At 37.5% G+C, this 24,172-nt stretch overlaps 2 protein-coding genes and 1 pseudogene across 2 annotated transcripts; 1 reads left to right on the top strand and 2 right to left on the bottom strand.

Moving 5' to 3' along the window:
- Window positions 1–1,604: 1,604 nt before the first annotated feature.
- Window positions 1,605–5,251, bottom strand: LOC145220068 (uncharacterized). The gene has a single exon (XM_080087366.1). The coding sequence runs from the start codon at window positions 3,330–3,332 to the stop codon at window positions 2,733–2,735; it is 600 nt and encodes a 199-aa protein (XP_079943492.1). The 5' UTR covers window positions 3,333–5,251; the 3' UTR covers window positions 1,605–2,732.
- A 13,029-nt stretch (window positions 5,252–18,280) lies between these two features.
- On the bottom strand, window positions 18,281–21,892 carry LOC145217503 (uncharacterized; annotated as a pseudogene).
- On the top strand, window positions 21,847–22,395 carry LOC145219495 (protein FAM200C-like). The gene has a single exon (XM_080086859.1). It carries the CDS (start codon window positions 21,847–21,849, stop codon window positions 22,393–22,395), a length of 549 nt encoding a protein of 182 aa, XP_079942985.1.
- Window positions 22,396–24,172: the final 1,777 nt, after the last annotated feature.

Genomic DNA, 24,172 nt, shown 5'->3' with positions numbered 1-24,172 from the left:
ATTGTGAATAAATGAAAAACACAACAACTTTGCTCGTAAAATTAGTTCTCCAAAACAATGAATATTTAAGAATGAACCAACTACTCTACTTCTCACAACATCAAGTGTTGCAAAAGATGTTTGTACCCAAGTACATCTGCGAGTTCATTCCAGATGAAGATTTCAACACTATCATTACTAAAGTGGATCATGAAGGTTCAACGATTTTCAAGTGGACTCTTTTCGGGAGGCAAAAATGAAAAAAAGGTTGCCCAACTTAAAAAAGGAATTGTTAGTTGATCAATGAATCGGAGTGTCGCTGGTTAGGAATTCATCCCAAGCCCGAAAGCATCAAGATCGTCTCTCCCCATGTCTCTGTTAACTGAGAATGAAGCAATTGTTGCACTTTCTTCGAAGACATACTGTTGTCAAGAAACGTTTTTCCATGTTTCGTAGCTCCTACGCTTCTGTTAGGGGGCCCAAGAACAACTACCGTTGGTAGAAAGTTAAGGCCACGGCTTTGTTCTTCTATTTTATTCGATGCAAGTGAGACATCTCTCACAGAAGGAGAAGTTTATCTCTGCTTAGAAAATTCTAAAAAGGTATTTGAAGCAAAGTTTTCCAATACAGATGGTAGTCAGACATGCAGAAAGGTGATAAAAGTTTTTTATATGCACTGTTTTAAAGAGCTTTCGTGAGTGGGCATCATTTGATGCAGATATTTATTGCATAGGTTCTTTTGTTCTACGATATTCCACTTTACGGAATGTCACGAGGCCAGGAATATTGGGAGCAACCGGAACGATTTTTGCCAGAGCGGTAACACTTAATTTCAAAATAATAAACAACTGGCGATGATAATAGCTATAATTTTAACGTCTTCAATTTAAAAAAGTTGCTTAAAAACTATTTTCATTGAAACAAAAGCTGTTATCACCACTACAATTATTCAAAACATTCCAGATTTTCACGAAAAGATACTTTTGAAACATAATAACTTCCAGTCCATTTTGATTTATGTGGGATAACATAGGTTTCAAATTTGTTAAAATTTTATTGAACAAATAAAGTGTTAGTTTCCAAATTCTAACATAGCCTTCCTAATGCACCACCAAACAACAACACCGTTTTCTGCCAACAACAACAACAACACCGCATGTTTACGTAATGTATTATTTGCTGAATCAGAATGGAAGACATGAGCAAAATCGACCCAATGATTTTCCAACCGTTTGGTGCTGGGCCAAGAAACTGTGTGGGAATGAGATTCGCCCTGATGGAAGTTCGCCTGGCAATTTGCAAGTTGCTACTGAATTTTGAAATCGACGTTTGCCTTGACACACCGGTAACATAATCGACTTTCGTCGTGTATATAAGCAGGTCAATTCAGAATGTTAGATGGTTGAAAACGCCTACTTTTGGGCCCTGTACAGCCTAATAGGGACAACACATTGGAACCAAAACCTAGTGGCATTAAAACATTTTTTTGCAGTCATTCGATTTCTCGTTTTTCCTTTTTAGTTCATTGACTATTTCATCCGTATTGTAATTCATTGCAGGAGCCGCCCATAGAAATCACAATACAGTCGACATCGATGCGACCAAAGATAGACATCTTACACCTAAAGGCGACCCCGTTAAGGTAACTTGAAATTTGCACTTTAAGCTGTATTCTGTTAACGTTTTTATTGATGTAAATGCAAAGGTTCGATTCTTCGACTCGCATGCAAATTTAATCATGATTTTTACCAATACTGTAATTTGAAATGTTATTTGCGAAATTTCACGCTTATAATATTGCAAAGTCGTTTGATTCATTGAAACCAACCTCATCTTGGTGCAAACGACATGAATCTACATCTATTTCATAGTTGTGAAAGCAAGAATGTGATTATTAACTAAAGATCTACAAACAAAAACATTTGTTAAGGAAATTTTCTTTTTCAAAAACTAAGAAATAATATGTGGAAGCAACTTTTGTGACAAAGTTTGTAGTTGTAGCGACGAAATCACGTCGAGATTTTGGTTTGCCCTGGATCCCTGGATCATCGAGACAAGCTGTTTGCGTTTTTCCTTAAACCAGCATTTACGATTTAGTGGCTCAATGTTCTGATAAATCTGATCTTCGTTTTGTCTACAGACAGTTTAGACATTTTTAGTGGCTGAATAAAAAGTTGATAATATCACCCAAGCAAGTCTGTGACAGTATAGCGGATTGCTTTGATAAGTCAGATGCGTGTTTGTGTTTTAATCAAAGTTTGTGTGACGACATAAGGGATACTTTTGCCAAAACAAATCTGTTTGTTCGGTTTAAAGGAGGAAGTTGTGCGTTTTTAATTTTTTTCAGTGTGTGTAAACATATTTTCATGTAATAACCTCGGGCTAATAGTTTTTCACAAACAAAACATCAATGAGACTTTTCTTTGGTGTCTCAACATGTGTCTTTTCAAACCTTCTCTTATATTAAATCTTTTGTCACACACATCACATCGATGAGGTTTCTCATCGGTATGTATTAACATGTGTCTTTTCAAAGAACCACGGAGGGCAAATCTTTTGTCACAAACATCACATCGATGAGGTTTCTCGCCGGTGTGTGTAACCAGGTGTGTTTTCAAATAATCGCCTCGGGTGAATCTTTTTTCACAAAGATGACATTTGTGGGCTCTTTCATTGATGTGTGTCAGCATGTGTGTTTTCAAAGTTCCACTACGGGCAAATTTTTTCTCACAAACATAACATATATGTTTTTTTCATTGGTGTGTGTCAGCATGTGTATTTTCATAGTTCCAATTAGAGCAAATGTTTTCCCACAAATATGACATTGAAGGGGTTTTGGTGTGAATAAACATGTGTCTTTTCAATCCTCCTCTTAGACTAAACAAATTGTCACAAACATCACATCTGTAAGGTTTCTCTTTGGTGTGTGTCAGCATGTGAGTCTTCAAACCTCCCCCTCGGGAAAATCGTTTTTCACAAACGTCACATCGATGTGGTTTCTCATTGGTGTGTGTAACAAGGTGTGTTTTCAAATAATCACTTCGGGTGAATCTTTTCTTACAAACATGACATTCTTGGGCTTTTTCACTTAGGTGTGTCAACATGTGCCTTTTCAAAGTTCCACGTCTATAAAATCGTTTTTCACAAACATGACATTCATGGGCTTTTTCATTGGTGTGCGTCAACACGTGCCTTTCCGCAGTTCCACTTTCAGAAACTTTCTTATTATTGTGGGTTGACTTGCGTGTTATTGAAAGTTCATTTCTGCTAGTTTGTTGGATGTTTGTAGACAAACCAAAGGTCTTTTCACCTCGCGAGGATGATTGATTGGAGTCTGAATCCCAGAAATTCATTTCTCTTCACGTTGGGTGATCAATATTACTGGAACGGCGTAAAGTTGCACATTATATACTATACATTTTACCTTGACTCTATTAAAAAACAAAACGTCAAGTAGAAAAAAATTGTTCCGAGACACAGTAGTTGTTAATAAATTCGAAAACTATATTTCGTTAACCGTTGCTTTCATACCACTTAAACCCACTTACAATAGAATTTCTAACTTAAGTATGTAAGGATGAACAAAGAATGTCAACCTACTAACAAACCTGTAATTTTCTATGTCGGTGAAAGTTAAGATAATCGTGGCAATTAGTTTAAGTGATCTTTCTCTTGCAAAAATACTAGCCCGAACCCAAATCGTTTTCGAAAAGCCCTAAAGTGTGATTGAGAGGTGTAGATCAAGAAAGGCCAAGGTAACAAACACAATAGGCAATTGGTCATGGATGGCGTTATAAGGTTGTTTGCTAGTTAAATGAATGCAAAATCTGTTAATGACAAATCATCGCAAAATTATGCACTTTTGGGTTAACCATAAAATTACAACAGATGTACAGTGAGTTAAAACTAATGTGAACGCAAAAATGTATAACGATTAAAGCAAAACTTTTTGCTTGCAATGAAAGTAAACGGTATACGTTCAAATCTTTACACAGCTGCGCCTTTTGTACGTTCCTGTATTACAGGAAGCAATTTACCAGTACATCAGAGCACATAGTCAGGGACGTGCTAAATGCCGCATAGCGTGTCTGCATAAAAGGAACGTTGAACGGGTTATTTTCTGGGAGTATTTTTTATGAACGTCTATCCCACAAAAACGGCAGCGGATAAACCGGATCTTCGTCTAATCCGAAAAATGTTTTTGGGCCAAACGCATCCGGATTAGCCAACATTTTACTCTTACGCAAACAAGAGGTTGACAAGGATCTTGTATTTCGTTTAGGCTTAAAAGTTAATCTCCTTGTTTTTCAATAAAATTTCGTAAATAAGCCCCTTCACACATACGATGTTAAAACTGAAATTAAACTATAACATCAAACCATAGATCAAAATACTTGATTAGACAAACTAATCAGTGCTAAAACAAAAATTTTAAACAAACTTAAGCTTCTTTTGAAAAACGAAGCAGTGCGGGAACGACCTAAAATAAACTCTCAAGCCTCGTTTGTTTAAAAAACTGATAAATTTCCGTCGTGGTACAGGTACGTTGCTTGCTTAACAGTTAAGCTTGCTTATCAGTTAAGTCTATCGAATAACAGACCACGAGCACAACAAACAGATCACTGGTACAATATTCAGGTTGTGTTTTCTTAACAAAGAATGCAAACAAAGCGCCACAACAAAATTGATTAATATACGCACCAACTTTACATCGCTGTTGGGCTAATATGACCAGTTGCTGCGCATAGAATATTTTAGCTGTGTACTTGCGACCTCCGATTTTTGTACGTTTTGATATGTCTTTCAAAATTAGAGTAAGCAAGCAGGGACGAGTCAAATGCTGCATAGTTTTTCTGCTCCAAACAAAAATATTTTTTAACTAGTCTAGTCAACTAATCTAGTATTTTTTAACTAGTCTAGTGGCAGTACTGCACAAAATTTCCTTTCCCGCCGAAAGAAATGAGTCAATACGTTTCGACTAAAACTTACCACTCGTAATAGAACTAGACAACCAGAAATGTTTGGAACTCCTACTGTGCGCACCGACGCGTATAATTTGACCGTTGTTAAAGTGACGTCAGTGCGTTGTCGTCACGGTTAAGTAGCGTGAACAACGTATTCTCACACACAGCGCTTAAAGACTTGGTCTAATATTTCGTGTGTTAGTTAAGTCTTACATCTGCTTTTTAAGATATTTACTATATCGCAACAAGGCATTGATACCAAAATGACAATCGATTTACGTCATAAGACCTTGGTTATTAATAGGACGTCACTTACATCCAAAAAAATTAAAATGTGTTGATCCGTAGGGGAAGTTTCAGGCCTTGCAGGGCCTTTATTCAAAAACATTTGAAGGTAATTGGACTTCGGAAGCAATCCTATGCTCTGTAGGGGAACATTTTGTATGTGGTGTAGTCGACACAAATATTTATGCACCGCTGCAGTAGTTACGATGTGGTTTATACGTTTCCTTAAGTCGCTGCTCTTACTTTTATTTGAGTGAATTACCGTATTCAAAGTAATCCTTACTGGGATTACTGTCGATTTCCAGTCGCATTGTTTGAGGGTCAAGCTAGACCTGTCGACAGTCTTGTCTTGCTTTTGTGACAGGCTTGTACGTATAACGTGAACTTTATTTTGAAATAACATTTTGCAAACAGATAAGGGGCGTGCAACATTTTTCGTCGGTGGGCCATATAACCAATTTCGGACCTCAAGCGAGGGCCACATAACTTTTTTACATGTGCACAATAGTGTTTTTTCTTAATTAGTGTGTAGGTGTGGGCCACACCAAATAGCTTGTCGGGCCGGACTGTGGCAGACTTACTACAGCGATATAAAAGCACATAGCATTTCACAAAATAATCCACGAACAACAATGGGAAAGATTCACCGACCACTGGTGCATAACAGCTAAAGAAAAGACGTGATCGGTGAAGGTTGGCCACTTTTAAACGCATGACAAGTCAACCGGTTATTGGGCTCTTGTCTAAACAATCGGGCGTTGACTAGGCTCGTGACTGTAAGATGCGATATGCTTTGCAAACTTTAATTGGGTCGCATTTTTCCATCTGTGTATGTTACTAATATACATATATAAGCAGTAATCAAACACCTTATAATACCACGTTATGGAGCGAATGAACCGATTCAATCTCACAATATGGCTTCCAATAACACTGTTTAGGTGGAAATTAGTTTATTATGTCACAGAAGCTGTGCGAATAGACTCGCCTGCTGTTCTCGGCTTACCTGAATGAATGATGTAGCAGATGATTGTTTTATTCTTAGCAATCTACTAACAGCAATAGAATAGAATGTATAATTTAAAGGCACTTAATTCCACAAAAATTTTAAAAGATTTAAAAATCACTTTCAAAAGCATGAACAAGTCATATTGAAATGCTTGTGACTACACAAACTTTCAGTAACTGTACAACAACATAAGGGGCGACGAAAAGGATGATCACGCTTCATCAATACGAAAGGCATCTTTTGTTTATTGTAACGCCAATAAACGAAGCGATACGAAAAAAACTCAATGCGATAATAAAACAAACACAAAAAACGAAATCATCAGACCGATGAATTTCGGGCACGTCACGCCTAACAACGCGGTGCCGTTACCCCTCGGGGTTGGTCAACCTTCATAAATACGAAAGGACCCTAGACCAGGGATGTCCAACACGTGGCACGATTGAATATGACAGTCCCCAGACAAAAAATCGCAAGCCTAAACTAAGGTTTGCTACGCAGACAATCATTGGTCTAGAAATCACCACAGTTGCGTCAAACGACCTCCAATTCCGGCTTGCATCTTAGTATCTGAAGAGAGAGTATTAACCAAACGTAACTAAACTTTTTTTACGATAGGCAGGATAATTTCAAAAATGTTCCTCGAGGGCCCCATAGCACATGTTTAAACTTTTCGCACATTGCTTGGGATCTTTTTTAAGCAGTTAGATTCGAAAGAAACATTTATAGTTTTAGGCATAAAATAATCCGATAGCTTTTTGGCCGATAGAGTTTGTATTTGCCAATATCCAATCCCCAGAAGAGCAACGGCAAGTTTAAAATGAGTAGGTAGAATTTTTTAAGTTATTACACACAAAAATGGCAGGGCAGCGTGTACGAATTCGACACCCCTGCTTCAGACCAACGAGCTATTAACCAAACGCTTGGCCGTATCTGGTCGACAGTGGAAAATATAAAATGAAATCGTCAGAGCAATTCATTGCCCAAAAATTAGTCGATCCTTTACTGATATTTCCCCAACCTCATGCTCGAGTTTTCTAAACTTAATATGCCTGACTCTCACAGCGAATTGTTTCGCTTGGTTATTTCATTTCTCCTTTGTTAGTGACGAGGACGCATTGATATATTCATCCGCGAGAGAGCGTGTGCTTTTAACGCCACGCTTTTTGTGAGCTGCATTAGTTTTTAGGTTTGCACGGTGGCGGCTTGTTCCGAAAATTTCTGGGGGTGCTGCTCCAAGATTCAAGCCTTTATAGAAAATATAAATTGGCAATATATAGAAACACCTTCTATTTTGTGTAAAAACAAGTAATACAAATCTTCAATTGGCAACTCCATTGTGACGTTATGTTCGTCACACATTGATGCACATGAGTGTAAACAGCAGATGGTATCTTATGTGTACTTTGTTTACTTGCACGGATCAAATTCAACAGCCCGAAGTGATAATGTGGCACTGAAATACGCGGGAAAAATACACAGGCTCGAAAAAAAAAACGGTTGCAAACACGGCAAAATCATAACAATCGAAAAATAAATTGGTAATAAGGATAAGTGTTTTGGTTGGACAACAAAAAGAAAAAAATGCTTACAACAATGACCACTAACTAACACACAGCCATTAATATGGTTGTGACCGCCGTTTTTAGTGAGCTGTATAAGAATCTCAAACGACATGTACGGTCAGCAAGATGGTATATTCATCCGAAATTGAGATCACGGAGACATGCGTACACGCGTTTTCTTTTAGCAACACAAATAGGTCACAAACTGAAACAGCGAAGTGAAGCATTGACACACTCACCGAATACTTATGGCTTTATAGAAACTTCACCGCATTTACATAATTGTTTGTATTAAATTAATATTGATTCCTAAATAAAACACATGCATTATTACTAAAGCAGATAATAACAGATACAATTTAGTTATTTGCGAGAGATCAAGTCGCTCATTTAAGAATCTTGTGTTACGCTGCTATAGCGGTCACGTGCTTTCAAACCATCATTTTGGCACTCTGGTTTGGCTAAGCATTAAGTAATAGAAAATTGTAACTTTGCAACCATGACTTTTCGTTCCATGGAATTTATGTGCTGCTTTTGCGACATATGGTATCGAGCGGTGTAACTTTACTGTTCCATCGGTTCTTATGATTCAGTAACTTTTGGAAGGACATATTGAGTGTCGTTGTTACATGTTCCCGTCTACCTCGTATGTTCCAACAGCTTGACCATAAGACAGGCTGTTGCGTAAACTGGGTGTTTCGACATAGTTGTGCAATCCATCGCAGTGCTGCATATCTTTGCAAGCGTTTAACTTAAAACAAACTAATAACCGATGTGAGTAAAAGAAGGTACTGTTCTGGAATGATCGCACGAAAAATGAGTTTCAGTTTAAAAAGCCAATGTTTGTCGTTGATCTTTCTCTTTTCCATCGTATCCTTTCCTTGAGATAAATGAGACTTGATGTGTGTTGTGTAACCAGAATAAAAGACAAGAACGAAATTGAACTTTTTTAGTGGATCATGTCTGCTCTATGCAGCAAGCGTTGAGCATCGTGATAATGAACTTACTCCCTACTGCAGACGACCGATACGAACCACGAGAAGCAGAAGAAACAACACAGCACGCGCGCACCCACTTCGTCCCTGCACTACAAACGATTTCTATGGTCTCACACGATTAACATTATTAAAAAAGGGGAGCAATTTTTCGCCGTAACATGTATATATGTGGTGACTTTAACATAGATCTCATGCAATACAAGGAAGTAAAAAGTATTCAAAACTTTTTAGATTCTTTACAAATTTATGATCTTTCATCATTAATATGTCAACCAACTCGTTTGAAGAACCACAGCCAAACTCTTATTGACCACTTGTAACATGTATATATGTGGTGACTTTAACATAGATCTCATGCAATACAAGGAAGTAAAAAGTATTCAAAACTTCTCAGATTCTTTACAAATTTATGATTTTTCATTATTAATATGTCAACCAACTCGTTTGAAGAACCACAGCCAAACTCTTATTGACCACTTTTACACAAACAATGTCTACCTGCCAACTTTTGTTTTATTGCATTCAACTTGCTGTCATAGAACAGAAAAATCCTTAAAAATGAGACCCAATTTATCAGTGAAGAAGTTATTTGAGATATAGAAGATTCTGGTATGAAAATACCACTGTTATATTACATCAATTTTTTTCATTTAACCATGCACCACTGACCACAGTGAGTAGAAGAGGAAGAAAACTGGCCAAGAAACCTTGGATAACGAATTTATAAATCAATCACAGTAAAAAATAAAATGTATCATGCTTTATGTAGGTCAAGGATTTCAAGTACAAGTAAACATGACCAATATAAAAAGTATCGTAACAAGCTAAACCACATTCTGAGAGAAGCTAAACATAAATACATTGCAAATGAACTCACAGAAATGATATTGGTGGAATGTGGAAAATTATCAATAGTTTGTTGTCACAAAAACAAACTTTACACAAAGCTCCTGCAGAACTAAAACTAGATGGAATATCACAATGCACTAAAGACCCAGTTTCAATTGCTAGGGTAACACTAATTTACGGAATGATGAATGGTCGGAACGCTCACTAGTATACGGAATGGTCGGAATGGAATGAACACTGTCGGAATAGAATCAAATGTCGGAATGAAATGAATGACGGTGTATGCACAGAATGAATGTCGGAATGAAGCTGTAGGAACAGAATGAGCTGTCGGAATGACCTGAATGACGGTGTTGTGGGAATGAAATCAATAATGAGGTTGTAGGAACGGAACGCACTGTCGAAATGAAATCAATGGGGCTATATGAACAGAATAAACTGTCGGCATGCAACAAACAAAGCAGTATGAACAGAATGAACTGTCGGAATGAAATCAATGGGGCTGTATGAACAGAATGAACTGTCGGAATGAAATAAACAAAGCAGCATGAACAGAAAGAACTGTCGGAATGAAATCAATGGGGCTGTATGAACAGAATTAACTATCGGAATGAAATGAATAGGGCTGCAGGAACAAAATGAACTATCGGAATGAAATCAATGGGCCTGTAGAAATGGAAGGAATTGTCGGAATGAAATCAATGAGGCTGTATAAATAGAATGAAAAACATTCCGAAGAAAAAAACCTTCGGAATGAAACGAACTAAGCAGTATAAACATAATAAACTGTCGGAATGGAACGAATGGAAGCTGCATTAACCAAATGAACAATCATAATAGAAAGAATGGGTCGACGGGACGGAATGAACAGTAGGAGTAAAATTAATGAGCATGTAGCAACGGAATGAACGTCGAAATTGAATGATTGTTATGGTATGAACGAAATGAATTAGATGATTTCAATGTTATGCTGTTTCCGGGTCGATGTTTGTTAATGATACAATTTGCTCTCTCAGTGTTCTTCAGCCGTTCAAAATATAGTAATCTGAATGAAAGTTTTACCAAACATTAACTTTTCAATTGTTTTAGGTTTGGCAATGTAAGGCAATACGCCGGGTTTTAATAATAAAATGACTGTATGCTGTGTTGGCAAACCGTAGCTAAACAACGACCATAAAGCGGTAAGACTATGCTAACTTAAAGAGCTTCAAGTTAAACAAACAGAAAATATTAGCACAGCCCGCTGCGAATTTGCTGTTCTTGTTTTACGCAAAAGGTCACGATGTCTAACCAATGTTTTAGGATACTGTAAAATTTATAACAAAATACTTTGATATGTATACTTTTAGACATTGGAATCAGGGTTGCTTAAATGCAGACTTGGAAAACTAGAATTCTAGTTGGGCAAATTAGAGCAAAATGGCGGTAACACTAGTTCTAATCTAATTTAGAATTATCGAGTAAGCTCTAATTCTAATCTAATTCACAGTTTTCCGAAAATCGCTCCAACGGCACTTTTTGGCATGTGATCTGAGCATGCATTTTTTAACCAATGCGCACAAAACCATGCAGTTAACAAGACCAAACTACATCACTGAAACACGTTTATCAGTAAAATTTGGCACTCAGCTCCGTTTAAACACGTTTTAGATGCACCGAATCGTATTGTTTTAAATGTGCAAATCTATAAGTTTAAATTTGAAACAAACTAAAGTTGGTTGGCTTAAATCTAATTCTAGTTTAATTTCTAGATTTTAAGAAAATTCTAATCTATTTAAAAAAAAACGAAAAAAAATCTAGTTGTCCAAGTCTGCTTAAATGTACTGCTGCGCCCAAGTCGAACAATCTAAAAATCTCAATAAATCTGTCTCCAGCTCAGTGACCCATGGTCAAACTCCCAGGGCGACTAACGCACAGCTTGAAGTCTCCAATCGTATTCTCAAATATCAATCGTAAAATTCGTTGTCTATTGCAGTTGTGAATTGCCGTTTATACACAATGAATTGAGTGGTGTGTGATTTCCATATTTTGTAATCTTGCCCACGATAGCTACCTCAAAAGCCCACATTAAAATTGTGAAAAATATTGGGATTAGTTAACTACGACTTTAAAGTCCATGTATTTTTGCAAAACCATAAATTACGACAGGATATTTAATAAGAAAAAGAATCAAACATAAACATTATTGAGAAAAATCGAATTACGTATACATCATCGAACAAAAAAAAAACACTATTGACACAAAATATTTGTAGAACGTTTGGTTTGTTACCTGGGCAGTTTACAGCCTCACACAAGTGGACCAGTCTTTTTTGGTAGTGTCCTGCACATTCAAAATAGATGCTAGCTCCGTTTCATGATCTGTAAGTCTTCAGTTGCGTGTTCAAACCATGTTTTTTCCACATGTGCTTCAACCTTTCAACATAGGGTTTCAAATGCGCTATCAATCTCTTTTTGTGACTTTTACAAACTGCTGAGTTTTACCGAGTTTGAATGGTCGAATCGGAAACAATGTTTCTACTCTTCACCCAATCAAATTTTCGTTTAGATATTTTATGAATATTTTAGCATTATTTTGGACACAATGGTGTTTATAAGGCCAATACAGACTTTATTACGTTGCAATAGATTTGACAATTTGTTTTATTCTTTGACTGGACCGAGCCTCAGTTTTTCCGCGTTCAGGATTGTGTTCAGGAGGGAAGTTTGTTACACCACAATCAAAAGAAAAAAAAATCGAGTTTGTGCGCGGCCGCGAACAATTGCTTTCTTTCAGCATTGTTGTACTCCGAAGACGTATTTAAATTTTCACACAATTTGCACTTAGTCGTATTTCTCAACCTGTAAATAAGGCAAAAAAGTCTTAGCGCATGCGCCATAGGTTGACCATCCCTACAGTAGTGACTAGGTGTAGAAGCATAAACCACAATTTCTTCAAAACGAGTGGTAGCCTTTTAGTTTACCACAACTGACCATGTTTTGTCTGACTTTTTCGGTCTGATACATAATGCAGCACTTACTTATAGTTTGGGCGAAAAGCAACAGGAATTCTAGCACAGAAAGAGACGTCATCTTGTAACTAAACTGTAAATCTGAGAGCTATTTTTTTTCAGTAGACTACAATATATAATATTCCAACATACGCACGGTAAGTACTTTGAGTTTTTTTACTTTAGTTCCCTCGAACAGTAGACGGTTTGTAAACAAAGTCACTAATTCTGCCACAGTTTAAAATTCGTATTGTCTACACAGCAAATCGAAAGCAAATGCACATTTGCTGCTCTGAGCAAACAAGTTGTTGTGCCATACCACACGTACCAAGAATCCGGTATAATAACAAGATCAAAAGTTTAAAACATAGTTGAAACAGGAAAGCCAAAAATTGAATAACGTTATTCAATGTCGCTACAAGTTCCTGCTGCTGCCATAAACAAAGGAAATGCGCCTGTCGTTAACCGCTTTTAGTTGGTACTGTGCTTTTAATATATGGTAAGGGCTGTTACAGCAAAATATAAACATAAACTTCCAAACTGCAGAAATATCAGGCAACCTATACGCACTCGGCTGCTGCAAATTCTGCAAAAACGAAACATGATTCTATTTGCACTGAGTTATATGCTACTATCGACAAAATGTAAGGTTGGGTTGTACATGAGTTTACAAAAATGAGTCGAAATGACCAAAAGTTAAGAGTGCGAGATTTATTGAGTAAAAAGCAATGATTGCAATCGTTTTGTAAAGCACGCATAGGTATTCTTGGCATAGTGACTGACCTGTTAACTAGGGCAGTCCTTGTTTTAAGTGCCGGTGTTCGCACGTAATGTGCTTTTTTTGTGATAAATACAACATCAACATCTCTGATAAAGCTTGTATTGGAAACGTTTCGACAGTCGAAAGAGACGCAAGTATATCAGGTCAAGCAATGTTAAAACCAATGTTTAAACATTCGTTTGGAACACTTTTCACGGATCTGTTCATACGTTTAATAAGGAAAAAATACCGAAATAGACTTAAAAAGCAACACGCTTTAATACTAATAAAACGTTTTGGCAAATGCTAATGTCATCGTCAGTGAGATCACTTATACCTGTGTTTGACACCTAAAGTCGCATAAAATTCGATAAAAAAGTGACAAACAAGCGTCGTGTTTGATTACTTAAGCATTTCGCAAGTCTATTTGGGCCATTTTTTCCTTAATAAATATATGTTTATGATAGTGTATACAAAAAAAACGCAATAACCAACTTTGCCACAATCAAGAGACGTTGTTTTTAGCGACTGCGATAATGTAATGATTATAGCAAAGGCTTTTAATTTCGTTACTAGACCAACAAGAAAACAACAAAGGCTCTTATTGCGAACGAGTAACAAAATTGCTTCCGGTATAACGGGAACCCTAAGGCGTCTGCAATCACGTAACAAATTAGCCGTTTGGTAAGACTTCAAAAGACCGCTTTGGTAACATGCAAATAGTAACCGAAATGCAAACCAGCCAATTGCGTTCTTATGCACTGTGCACACTAATTGAAAAAAATTCCAACATCAGTTCTATTGTTTTGGCAAACATCGCACGCACACAGTTTCTTTTTCAAGCAAAGTCAATTAAAATAACTTGGTTGTCACGAAAACGCAATTTTAATTTCACAAAAATGTCTGCTGCAAAAAGTTGCATTCCTTATTCGTGTTAAGGTTTTCCCGCATCGTTAAATATTTCCCGAAACAAATGTCAACCGTGATGTCGGTGTCAAACTTTGGGCCGTCGCAGCATCAGTTGTACACGTTTATAAAGCCATAAAAAGCTGAAAGCTTTGCTAGTTCACTTTGCAAACGTGGGCTACGATTTGTTGTTTATCGGTTTGGATGAAAAAAGTGAGCCAACATAGGTTTTAAACTATTTCTCATTCGCACAGCAGTCAGACCGTATTAATGTTACTGTCAAAACATGAAAGCTGCAAAGTTAGTCGTGATATTTTTCACATTGGTGCAAGTTTCCCTCTGCCAAAAATGCAAACTCGTCACAGAAAAAACGTACTGTGAGAATGAAAGTGGAACAAATGCACAAGGTAAGTTCTTTTGTTCATTTGTTTACGAGTAATTACTGGTCACCCGGTCTTTAAGGAAAACCCCGAAACTGCCAAATCATCAAGTCAGCTTCACCATACGCTACCAGCGGCATATATTCACTTCAAGAATCAAGTGGATTTGAATACCAGACATATTGTCCTATTTTTTTTGGGGGGGGGGGGGGTGTAATGGTTTGCGCTACAGGGCAGAACACAAGAATCAACAAAAAATTATCGTAATTTTTCCACTCTCTCTCCATTGCCCGTTTAATTGGCTTTAAAAATCACCCAACCGTTCAACGGAGTAGCGCAATCCAGTGTTTATAGAGCTCAGTGGTTGCAACCATTATTTTATTGTTTTGGTAATAAATGTCATAGTTTTGTTTTGTCAAGCTACATCCAAACCCGATTCCACATTATCCGTCTGATAGCTGATGCCTGAAATCGGTCGTCTTGCGCCCATGGTGTTAAAAACAATTTTAATGCATCACATTACGCCACGCAACCTTACATGAACGGTTTGCTCGCCGTGGATTATTTACATCTCTATACTCAACTAAAACTATATGGGACAACAAAACACTCTCACGTAGGTTGTGCATCTATCCGTTGATTATGTAAAGAAGTAATTAATTAATTGGAAACATTTATTAAAAACCAAATTGCCAAGGATGTAGAATAAAACGTACTCATTTTTTTAAACAGACGTTTCGACAAAAAAAATTGTCATCATCAGTGAACGTTTTTTATCGAAACTTTTCTTTTTTATTCTTTAGCAATATATAATAAGCATAACTTCCGCCTTGATCGGCATTTTTTAAATTGTTTTAAAAGAAATTATGGCGTCAATAAGTTATAGTGGAGCTGTGCTCTGCAAATTCCGTCAAAATGGAGTTGCTAATTAAGATTTGTATTACTTGTTTTTCTACACAAAACATGCCTAGAAAGCTAGAAATGTGGCCAACTTATACATGTCTAATAAAGGCTAAAATTTGGAGCAGCATCCCCAGAAATTGTAGGCACGAGCCGCCACTGGCTAGTATAAAAGCATTTTTTTGTTTAAAAACGTTTGTTTCGTTACGTATGAAATCGGTTGTCAGTATTTTGAGGTCCACCTCGATAGGAACCCTGTGAAAAGTATACTGACATCAATGCAGCGAATAGTTGTGTCATGTGCATTTTTTATGTCTTTTTCGCATTTTAAGTACTTGTGACCCCACTAAAAATTGTTTCTGCACCTTGCATATACACCTGTTGCTTAGGCTAGATCACCGCACACGTTTGCGCTTGCTACATTGTTTTTTTTGTACAGCAAACAAAACAATTGCAGTTTTAGCCCTTCACGGGTACCAAGCTAAAAGCAATGGGCACTGTCTGCAGTTAGTGGTGTCATGTTGAATTAACCATTAGAATTTTTATGATCAAGTGCTAAAATATAGCTTGTTCAACATTCTGCTCTCAATTATCGCATTGAAGTTGATCGCGAAACAAGATCGTTTTGATTTTGTCAGCTTTGAGGGGGCGTTTATAAATTACGAACACGTAAAAGGGGCGCTACAAGAAAAAAAAAGGTTGAAAAACACAGACTTAGCACATCACATTTTTGTAATTTAAACTACTTCGTTAAGCCTAGGTGAAGTTTAAAATACGCCAACCTGCCCATGTCAACACATTTTCGACACAATGTTAAAAAGTTCGCTAACAACTTACGAACATAAAACGTTCCTTTTCTCATTTGTCAATGCACAGTGTTTACATTGTTCTCCTGCGTGGAGTTCGGCAGCTGTTTTCGTCTAATCGTGCGCGTACTAATTAAGCCTATAGCGTACAAATATGCCAGAGAAAAGTTACATGCATGCTTTGATTCATAGATGTCCAAGTACATTTTACTTTGTCATGATCTAATAACCATACCTTTGCTCACACTTCACACCTTCAATTCTGTCCCTTTTTCTGACTGATATTTAAATTAACTTGTAGCGAGATATTCGAGGTTCATCAAAAATAGAATACCACAATGTAGGAATACGACGCGTAGGACAAGAGTAAAAAAAGAAGGCAATCTGTCCCGTTCGCTGGAGGTATGCAAGAACAAATGCAGAGGCCGCTGCATGATTGTACATTGCTACATGTATTCTCAAAAAATAAACGTGCGGTTACGAGACAGTTCCGTTTGTGTTATCTTAAAAAGTCGACTAGGGTTCGAAAAAAACAATTTATAAATCAATGCTTAGTTTTACAATTGAAGTTTTAGCTTGTGTATTTTCAACAGTTCGTGGTCATCTGTCCACATTAATTAGGTTAAGAAAAGCGCTAACGCGAGCAAACACACCACTCAAAAAGAAATCGTCAATCAGGAATTAGCAAATTTCTGTGGCCTGTAGTCTGCTGGTGTCTTAACCGTAAAGAAAATTATGTTCCAGCCACCCAAAGCTATCCTTTATAGCAGCGCTTCCCAACCGGTGGGCCGCGGTTTACTGGTGGTCCGCGACGTTATTTTTGGTGGGCCGCGTAGCTTTTCAAACTATTACCATCCTAAAAATTACACAATTCAAAAAAGTTACACAGTTTGTGTGAACGTACTTTCAAGTTAACTATATTTCTCTAAAATAAAATATTAGTCCCTATGGAAGCCGCTTAAGATTTCACGTTAAGCAAAGCTTTATCACACAAATAAACTGCAATTGTTACGTCATAGCAGTACCTAAACTGCAATTGTCGCATCACAACACCACTTGTATTAGTAACTATAACGAAATTGAACACACGAAACTTGTCTCCCAATAAATTCCGACTTGATCTCGTCATGTCAAACCAGCAAGCTGAGGCTTCACATTAACAGAAGTATTGCTTCTGCGGTTATTATTTTTCTTTCTTAATTTTAGTTACTTTTCCATTGTGATTTTATCGCAATATTAAACGGTGGTCCGCCAAAAAATTTTTTTTAAAAGTGGGCCGTGAGCTGGAAAAGGTTGGGAAGCACTGCTTTATAGGTTGTGCGTCGTTGACGTTGAAGAGAATACGTAATATGACTCGGCGACTAAACACAACTTAAAGTATACAAGACAAACACGATATGACGTAGGTATAAACTTCTCTAGTCTTGGTATGGGTGAAACCCTTACTGCAGTGTTTCTTAACCTTTTTAGCGCTCGTACCCCTTAAGCTTTCATGACATTTTCTTGTACCCCCTGTCTCTAATGGTCGACGGAAGTAAACAATAATAGGAATTAAACTCAGTGTATTTATAACTTACGTGTTGAATGCATGCATTAAAATAGTCTTGTAAGTTCAACAATATTTATAGCACACTAACAATCACTCAATTGAAATCAAATACACATAGCAAAGTAACTTGCTACGCGTTCTTCACAAATATCCCTAAATAGCATATAATTTTACAATGACTGACCTACCCCCTGGTTAAAAAACCCTGCCTTAGCGTCTGTCTCAGTGTATTCGTCTCAGATAAGTCAGCAAACGCGAATGTATAGTCAAGTTACAACGTGTTACAATAACTCGGGGAGAATAAAAAAGCAAATCATTAGGTACTTGAACACTACCTTACGACATTGCAACATATGTTTTAATAAGAATGTTGAAAAAAATACGCAACTGACAGTATTTCTGGCTAAAATATTTTACCCAGGGAATTTTGATAAGGTTCTGGGTATGAATCCTAACATGTTTGGCACTAAAACATTCGGTCCAAAACTAATATTGACGCGGATTTTCTTTACTGTGAGTCAACATGTGTATTTTTATTGTTCCCATTCGACTAAATTCTTGTTCGCAAACATTACACGGATAAAGTTTATCAACAGTGTGAGTTATCATGTGTGATTTCAAATGTCCGACTTGGCGAAATCTTTTTTCACAAACATAACAATGGTGAGGTTTCTCATCAGTGTGAATCCTCATGTGCATTTTTACTCCTACTTTTTGGCCAAAGCTTTTGTTGCAAACATTGCATCGATGTGGTTTTTCACCAGTGTGAGTCAACATGTGTTTTTTCAAATCTCCAACTTCACTAAACTGTTTCTCACAAACCACACATCGATGTGGTTTTTCTCCAGTATGAGTCAACAGGTGTCTTTTCAAATGTCCAACTTGACGAAACATTTTTTCACACACATCACATCGAAATGGTTTTTTTCCAGTGTGAGTCAACATGTGTGCATTGAAATTTCCAACAGTACTAAAACTTTTTCCACAAACATTACATAGGTGCGGTTTCTCTCCAGTGTGAGTCAACAGGTGTCTTTTCAAATGTCCAACTTGACGAAACATTTTTTCACACACATCACATCGATATGGTTTTTCTCCAGTGTGAGTCAACATGTGTGCATTGAAATTTCCAACAGTACTAAAACTTTTTCCACACACATTACATAGGCGCGGTTTCTCTCCAGTGTGAGTCAGAATGTGTCTATTTAAATTTCCAACTTGACAAAACCCTTTTTCACAAACAAGGCATCGATGTGATTTCTTCTTTTGTGATTCATCATGAAAAATTTGAGGGTAAATTTACGTCTGAAGCATATCTCATATAACCCACATTCATAAAGTTGTTTTTTGCCTCTTTGCAAGGATGTTGTAAGTTTACCGATAAATAAAATTTCCTCGCAGCACTCGGACACGGTTGCTTCGAGTCCAAATTGCCGTCCTTCTTATCCTACTTATCAAACCAATTTGTCAGTTGAATCAGGATGTCGGCTTCTAACGAAAACAATTGAATAACATTTGATGAATGCTAAATCACAAATCACTTGCTGACAACGGAACAAACAAGCGTACATTTTAAAACACAACTAAATGGAAAATGACGGTTAGATCTACATATTTGCAAATTTAATTCGTCATAAAACAACGTTCGCAATATTCCAAAATTTAAATTAAACTAGCATAAAGAGCGTCAAGCACAATTTTAATCTCGTGAATTATAGTTTCACGACAGTGCAAGGAACCTGATTATGAGCAAATGCTTAATCTGACTTTTCGACTTTCTTATAGAGTTAAGTTGAGTAAGATTGTTGCTCTTCAGTTATAAAAGAAGCTACAACTGTCTTATAAAATGCTTCACCATGTAGTGGATTTCATAAACACAAATGATGTTATGAATCCGACACTCGACTAGCTGTAGGACTGCCTTTTTTCTTTGGGTCACAGGTCACTGCACTCCTTTACTATTGTGGTGTGGCAGAGTTTGACAGTCGAAAGGTTGCCAGTGTTTTTTACACTTTCGCATTATGGTCTGAGTAATAGATCCCTAAGATTTACAAAAATCTTTCACCAGACCAAAAACAAACATCAACCTGCCCAGTGGACTGATTAGTTTTACAGGCACACGGTGTGTCCACAAATCATCTCGTTTTCGTTCTAACCAAGCAAAGGGCGTGTTTAATCTGGCAACCTGTGGTACTCGACGAACTGTATGTCTGCTGCCTTTTTTCTTTCGGTTCCAGGTCAGTGCATTCGTGTTTGCTATTGCGTTGTCGTGTGCGGTCACAAGTGTTGCGTTTAAACCAGTGGTTCTGAACCGGGGGTCCGCGGCAACTTCTGAATTTGCACGTTATGAATCCGACAAAATACGATTGCCGACAATTATCTTCGTTTTTACAACAAGCAGGTTAATCAGCCTTGTTATACAAGACAACCAACAGTCCATTGTGACTTGTATCGCCATTGTTAATGTTACAAAGATATTTATACAAGCCCTTAACGCATGATGACCGGCATTTGTTCTTTATTGTCTGTTAATGGCCGTAAGCAGCGTTTTATCTATGAACTATGTCTAATTCGAGGAAGTATATAGACAGTTACCTAAAACTTGCGTTTACCTCGGCATCAGGCGTTGACAATAATAAACCGCAGTGCGTTTAGTGTCATACTGTTCTCAGTAATGAGTCAATGAAGCCGTCCAAACTAAAACGCCACTTGCAGCAGAAACATCCTGAACATGCAGCTAAGGACTTGTCGTTCTTTCAACGACAGGAGCAAGTTTTAAACGCCAAAAATTGGTGGTTATTTTAACCAACAAAGCACTGCAAGCTTGGAGGCATCCTTTGAAGTTGCATTACAAATTGCCAAGCAAAAAAACTCACACTATCGGGGAAACACAAGTTAAACCTTGTGCTGTGAAGATGGTTAAGTTAGTTTTAGGCTAAACAAGCGCAAGAAAAATTTAACAAGTTTCTTTGTTGAATGGTACAAATTGTACCAATTGTACCGTACAATTAGTCGACGCATTTTACTTATGTCAAGCAAAAAAAATCACACTATCGGGAAAACACTAGTTAAGCCTTGTGCTGTGAAGATGGTTAAGTTAGTTTTAGGCTAAACAAGCGCAAGAAAAATTTAACAAGTTTCTTTGTCGAATGGTACAAGTTGTACCAATTGTACCGTACAATTAGTCGACGCATTTTACTTATGTCATCAGACGTCAAACAGCAGGTTGTGAAGGAAATCAAAACTTGATGATTCAACGGATGTTGCATCATGCTCCCAGTTTTTTTTTTGTTCGATATGTGCGTGAGAAAGACGTAAAAGAGGAATTTTTGTATTGTGCAGTTTTAAAAACTACCACAAAAGCTGTGATGAACAGCATAAACGGCTTTTTTGAGAAGGAAGGGCTTCAGTGGGAAAAGTTGTGTGGTGTATGTACAGGCGGAGCTCCAGCTATGCTCGGATGTAAATCGGGGTTTCAAATGAAAGTAAGAGAAAAAGCTCCCAAAGTGAAAGGAGTACATTGCATGACACATTGACACGCACTAGCTTACAAAACGCTTCCAGCTTACTTGAAAGATGTGCTAAATTCGGTGATCAAAATGGTAAATTTCGTAAAGAAAAGTGTCACTTCTCGTTTATTTAAACAACTGTGCAAAGATTTGAAATCTGACCACGAAACTCTTTTATTCTATACTGCAGTATGGTGGCTTTCGACAGGAAATTTGGTTACCCGCTTGTTTAAAAATTGAAAAAAAAGATGACTTTGTCAACTACTTATGTGATGAAATATGGCTACAGGGACTTGCTTATTTAGTGGACATTTTTGAACAATTAAACAAATTTAACCTTAAACTTCAAGAAACGAATACAAATATTCTGCAATGTAAAGATGTGTTATGTGGGCTCATGGAAAAGATATGGAACTGGAACCGAAAAGTCAATCTCGACAACTTCGCAATGTTTGAAAAAGTTTCACAATTTGAATCTGCTGGTGTCAGCGCACAATTAAAATCAGACATCATTAAACATTTGCAATCGCTTGAAAATGAGTTTCAGAGATATTTTCCCGATCTTGCGGAGAGGGATGAAACTTTTCCGCGCAATCCATTTTCTGCGATGGTTGACGTGTCAACTGTGCCAGAAGACATTCAAGACGAGCTTTTGGATTTAAGGAACGACTCCGCTTGCCGGAAAATTTACATGGAAAAATCTTTAACTCAGTTTTGGTGCAGCATGCTTTCATCCTTTCCAAAGGTATCAACATCAGCGTTACGACTACTTGTTACATTTGCTTCAACCTACCGTTGCGAACTTGTGTTTTCTACCCTTGTCCACATAAAGTCAAAGGCTCGCAACAAGCTAGCCATGGAAAATGATATGCGCCTGGCAATTTCAAAAACACTTCCCCGTATTTCAAGACTAGCCTCAGAGCTGAAACAGCAGAAATCTCATTAAGCATGATAACACGAAAATTGCGAGCCAATCATTTGCGCACAAGACAGGACAGGTTTGAAATAACTGGTATGGTCGATTTACACTTTAATCCCTAAAGGGTTCGCGACTACCATGACGACAACTGAAGAGGTCACCCACGACAGAAAAGTTGTCTGAAGCTGATGCACACAACCACGAATGTACATAAAGTTTAACAAAAGCAAATAAAAATTTTTCTACCACTGCTTAATTCAAAAGGCAAAATGGATTTAAATTGATATGGACAAGGAACGGAACCATTCTCCTGCCACAAATTTCCCACAATTTCAGATTTTGGTCGAGGCGATCTTGCAACCACCGAAGATCACCCCAGTGAAAAACTCCCACCAAGACTTGAACGTTTCGTTGGACGAAGTGCTCCTCACTGCCTGGGCCGAAGCTGATTCAGGGATGGCCAACAACGTGGGTATCCAAGCGTTGATAGCACACGAGGGAAATCGGCTCGTAAGTTTCGCCATTTTTGAAAAAAAATTCCAACATTGATGACGTCCAAAGACTTGCTAAAGCGTGACATCATTGGCTGTGTAAAAAAAAAACGAAACTTCAATATCAGATCAAAAGCTAACAAAATCCAATTCAAGTAGAATAATCCATTTTTTAGCTGATTATTATGGGTCCCCTTCCTTGAAGGGGACACATCTTGATTTCACTCGGTTTTTTTTTTCTCCGGTGAAGTTTGTCCATGCAATTTTGGCAAGAAATCTTTGGCGGATATGGTTGAAACTTTTACAGATGGTAGATATAGTTATGCAGATGTGCCATCTGCTTAGTTTTACTTGATAACCCCAGCATTTACCATGCTAGCCCCAAAAATGCAAAATTTCTGTGGTGTAATAGGGAAACAAAGGCAACCGATTAGCGTACTTGTGTTTGAAATGCTAAATGTTTTTGCACATGTCAGGGGCCTTAAAAAAAACAAATAAATCAAAAAAACAGTAATCCCTCCGTCTTACAAATTGAAACGTATTCTTAACGTTGTTACAGAGACGCGCACCACAAACGAAAAATTTCTGTGCATTTACTTTTCGCAAACGTTACAGATAGAGTTTATGTGCATTTACTCTAAGCAAACGTTACAGATTGATAAAAGATAAAAAAATTATTGCTGAGAGAATCCGACAATAAACAACAAATCGTCAGGCGGCCTCGGCACCATGTTACCAGGCCTGACGTACGCGAAGTTCATCGCTCCGATGATTGCGTTTTTTTGTTATCGCATAGTGTTTATCGCTCGTTTATAGGCGTGATAATAAACAAAAGATACTACAAGGAGTGGGGAAAAACGCCTGCAATTCCATTTACAATATTTCAGATCAACCGTCGCAAAACAACAATTTTAACAAAATATAATATACGTTTTAGACAAATCAGCGTAGTTTGCTTAAATATGAGTTTTTCTGCATACAAACCTGCACAAATGTCGTTTGTCGCGTCTATACGCAATACAGGGATCGCTACACATGGTGGTATAAATTTTTGTGGGAATTTGTGTGACAGAGCAGTGTTTTTTTCGTTTGCCAATATATCGTGTCGAAGCGGAGACAAACTCCCGTCGCAGCAGGTGCCGACTTCAGCGTCTTTCGGAAACCGCGTATCGCCCCCTCCCGCTGTCATGACTATCAGAGAAAGTGTAAACCTAGTTTAAATGTTTCTGGCGTACCGTTTCATTACCATTTTAATTTGACGCGGTACCACGATATCGGATATGCCTAAACAACGTAGTAGAAGGTTCCGGGAA

Source organism: Phallusia mammillata, chromosome 3 (assembly GCF_965637545.1).
Source record: "Phallusia mammillata chromosome 3, kaPhaMamm4.hap1.1, whole genome shotgun sequence".
NCBI classification, from domain to species: domain Eukaryota; kingdom Metazoa; phylum Chordata; class Ascidiacea; order Phlebobranchia; family Ascidiidae; genus Phallusia; species Phallusia mammillata.
This window is presented reverse-complemented; position numbering and strand designations above follow the sequence as displayed.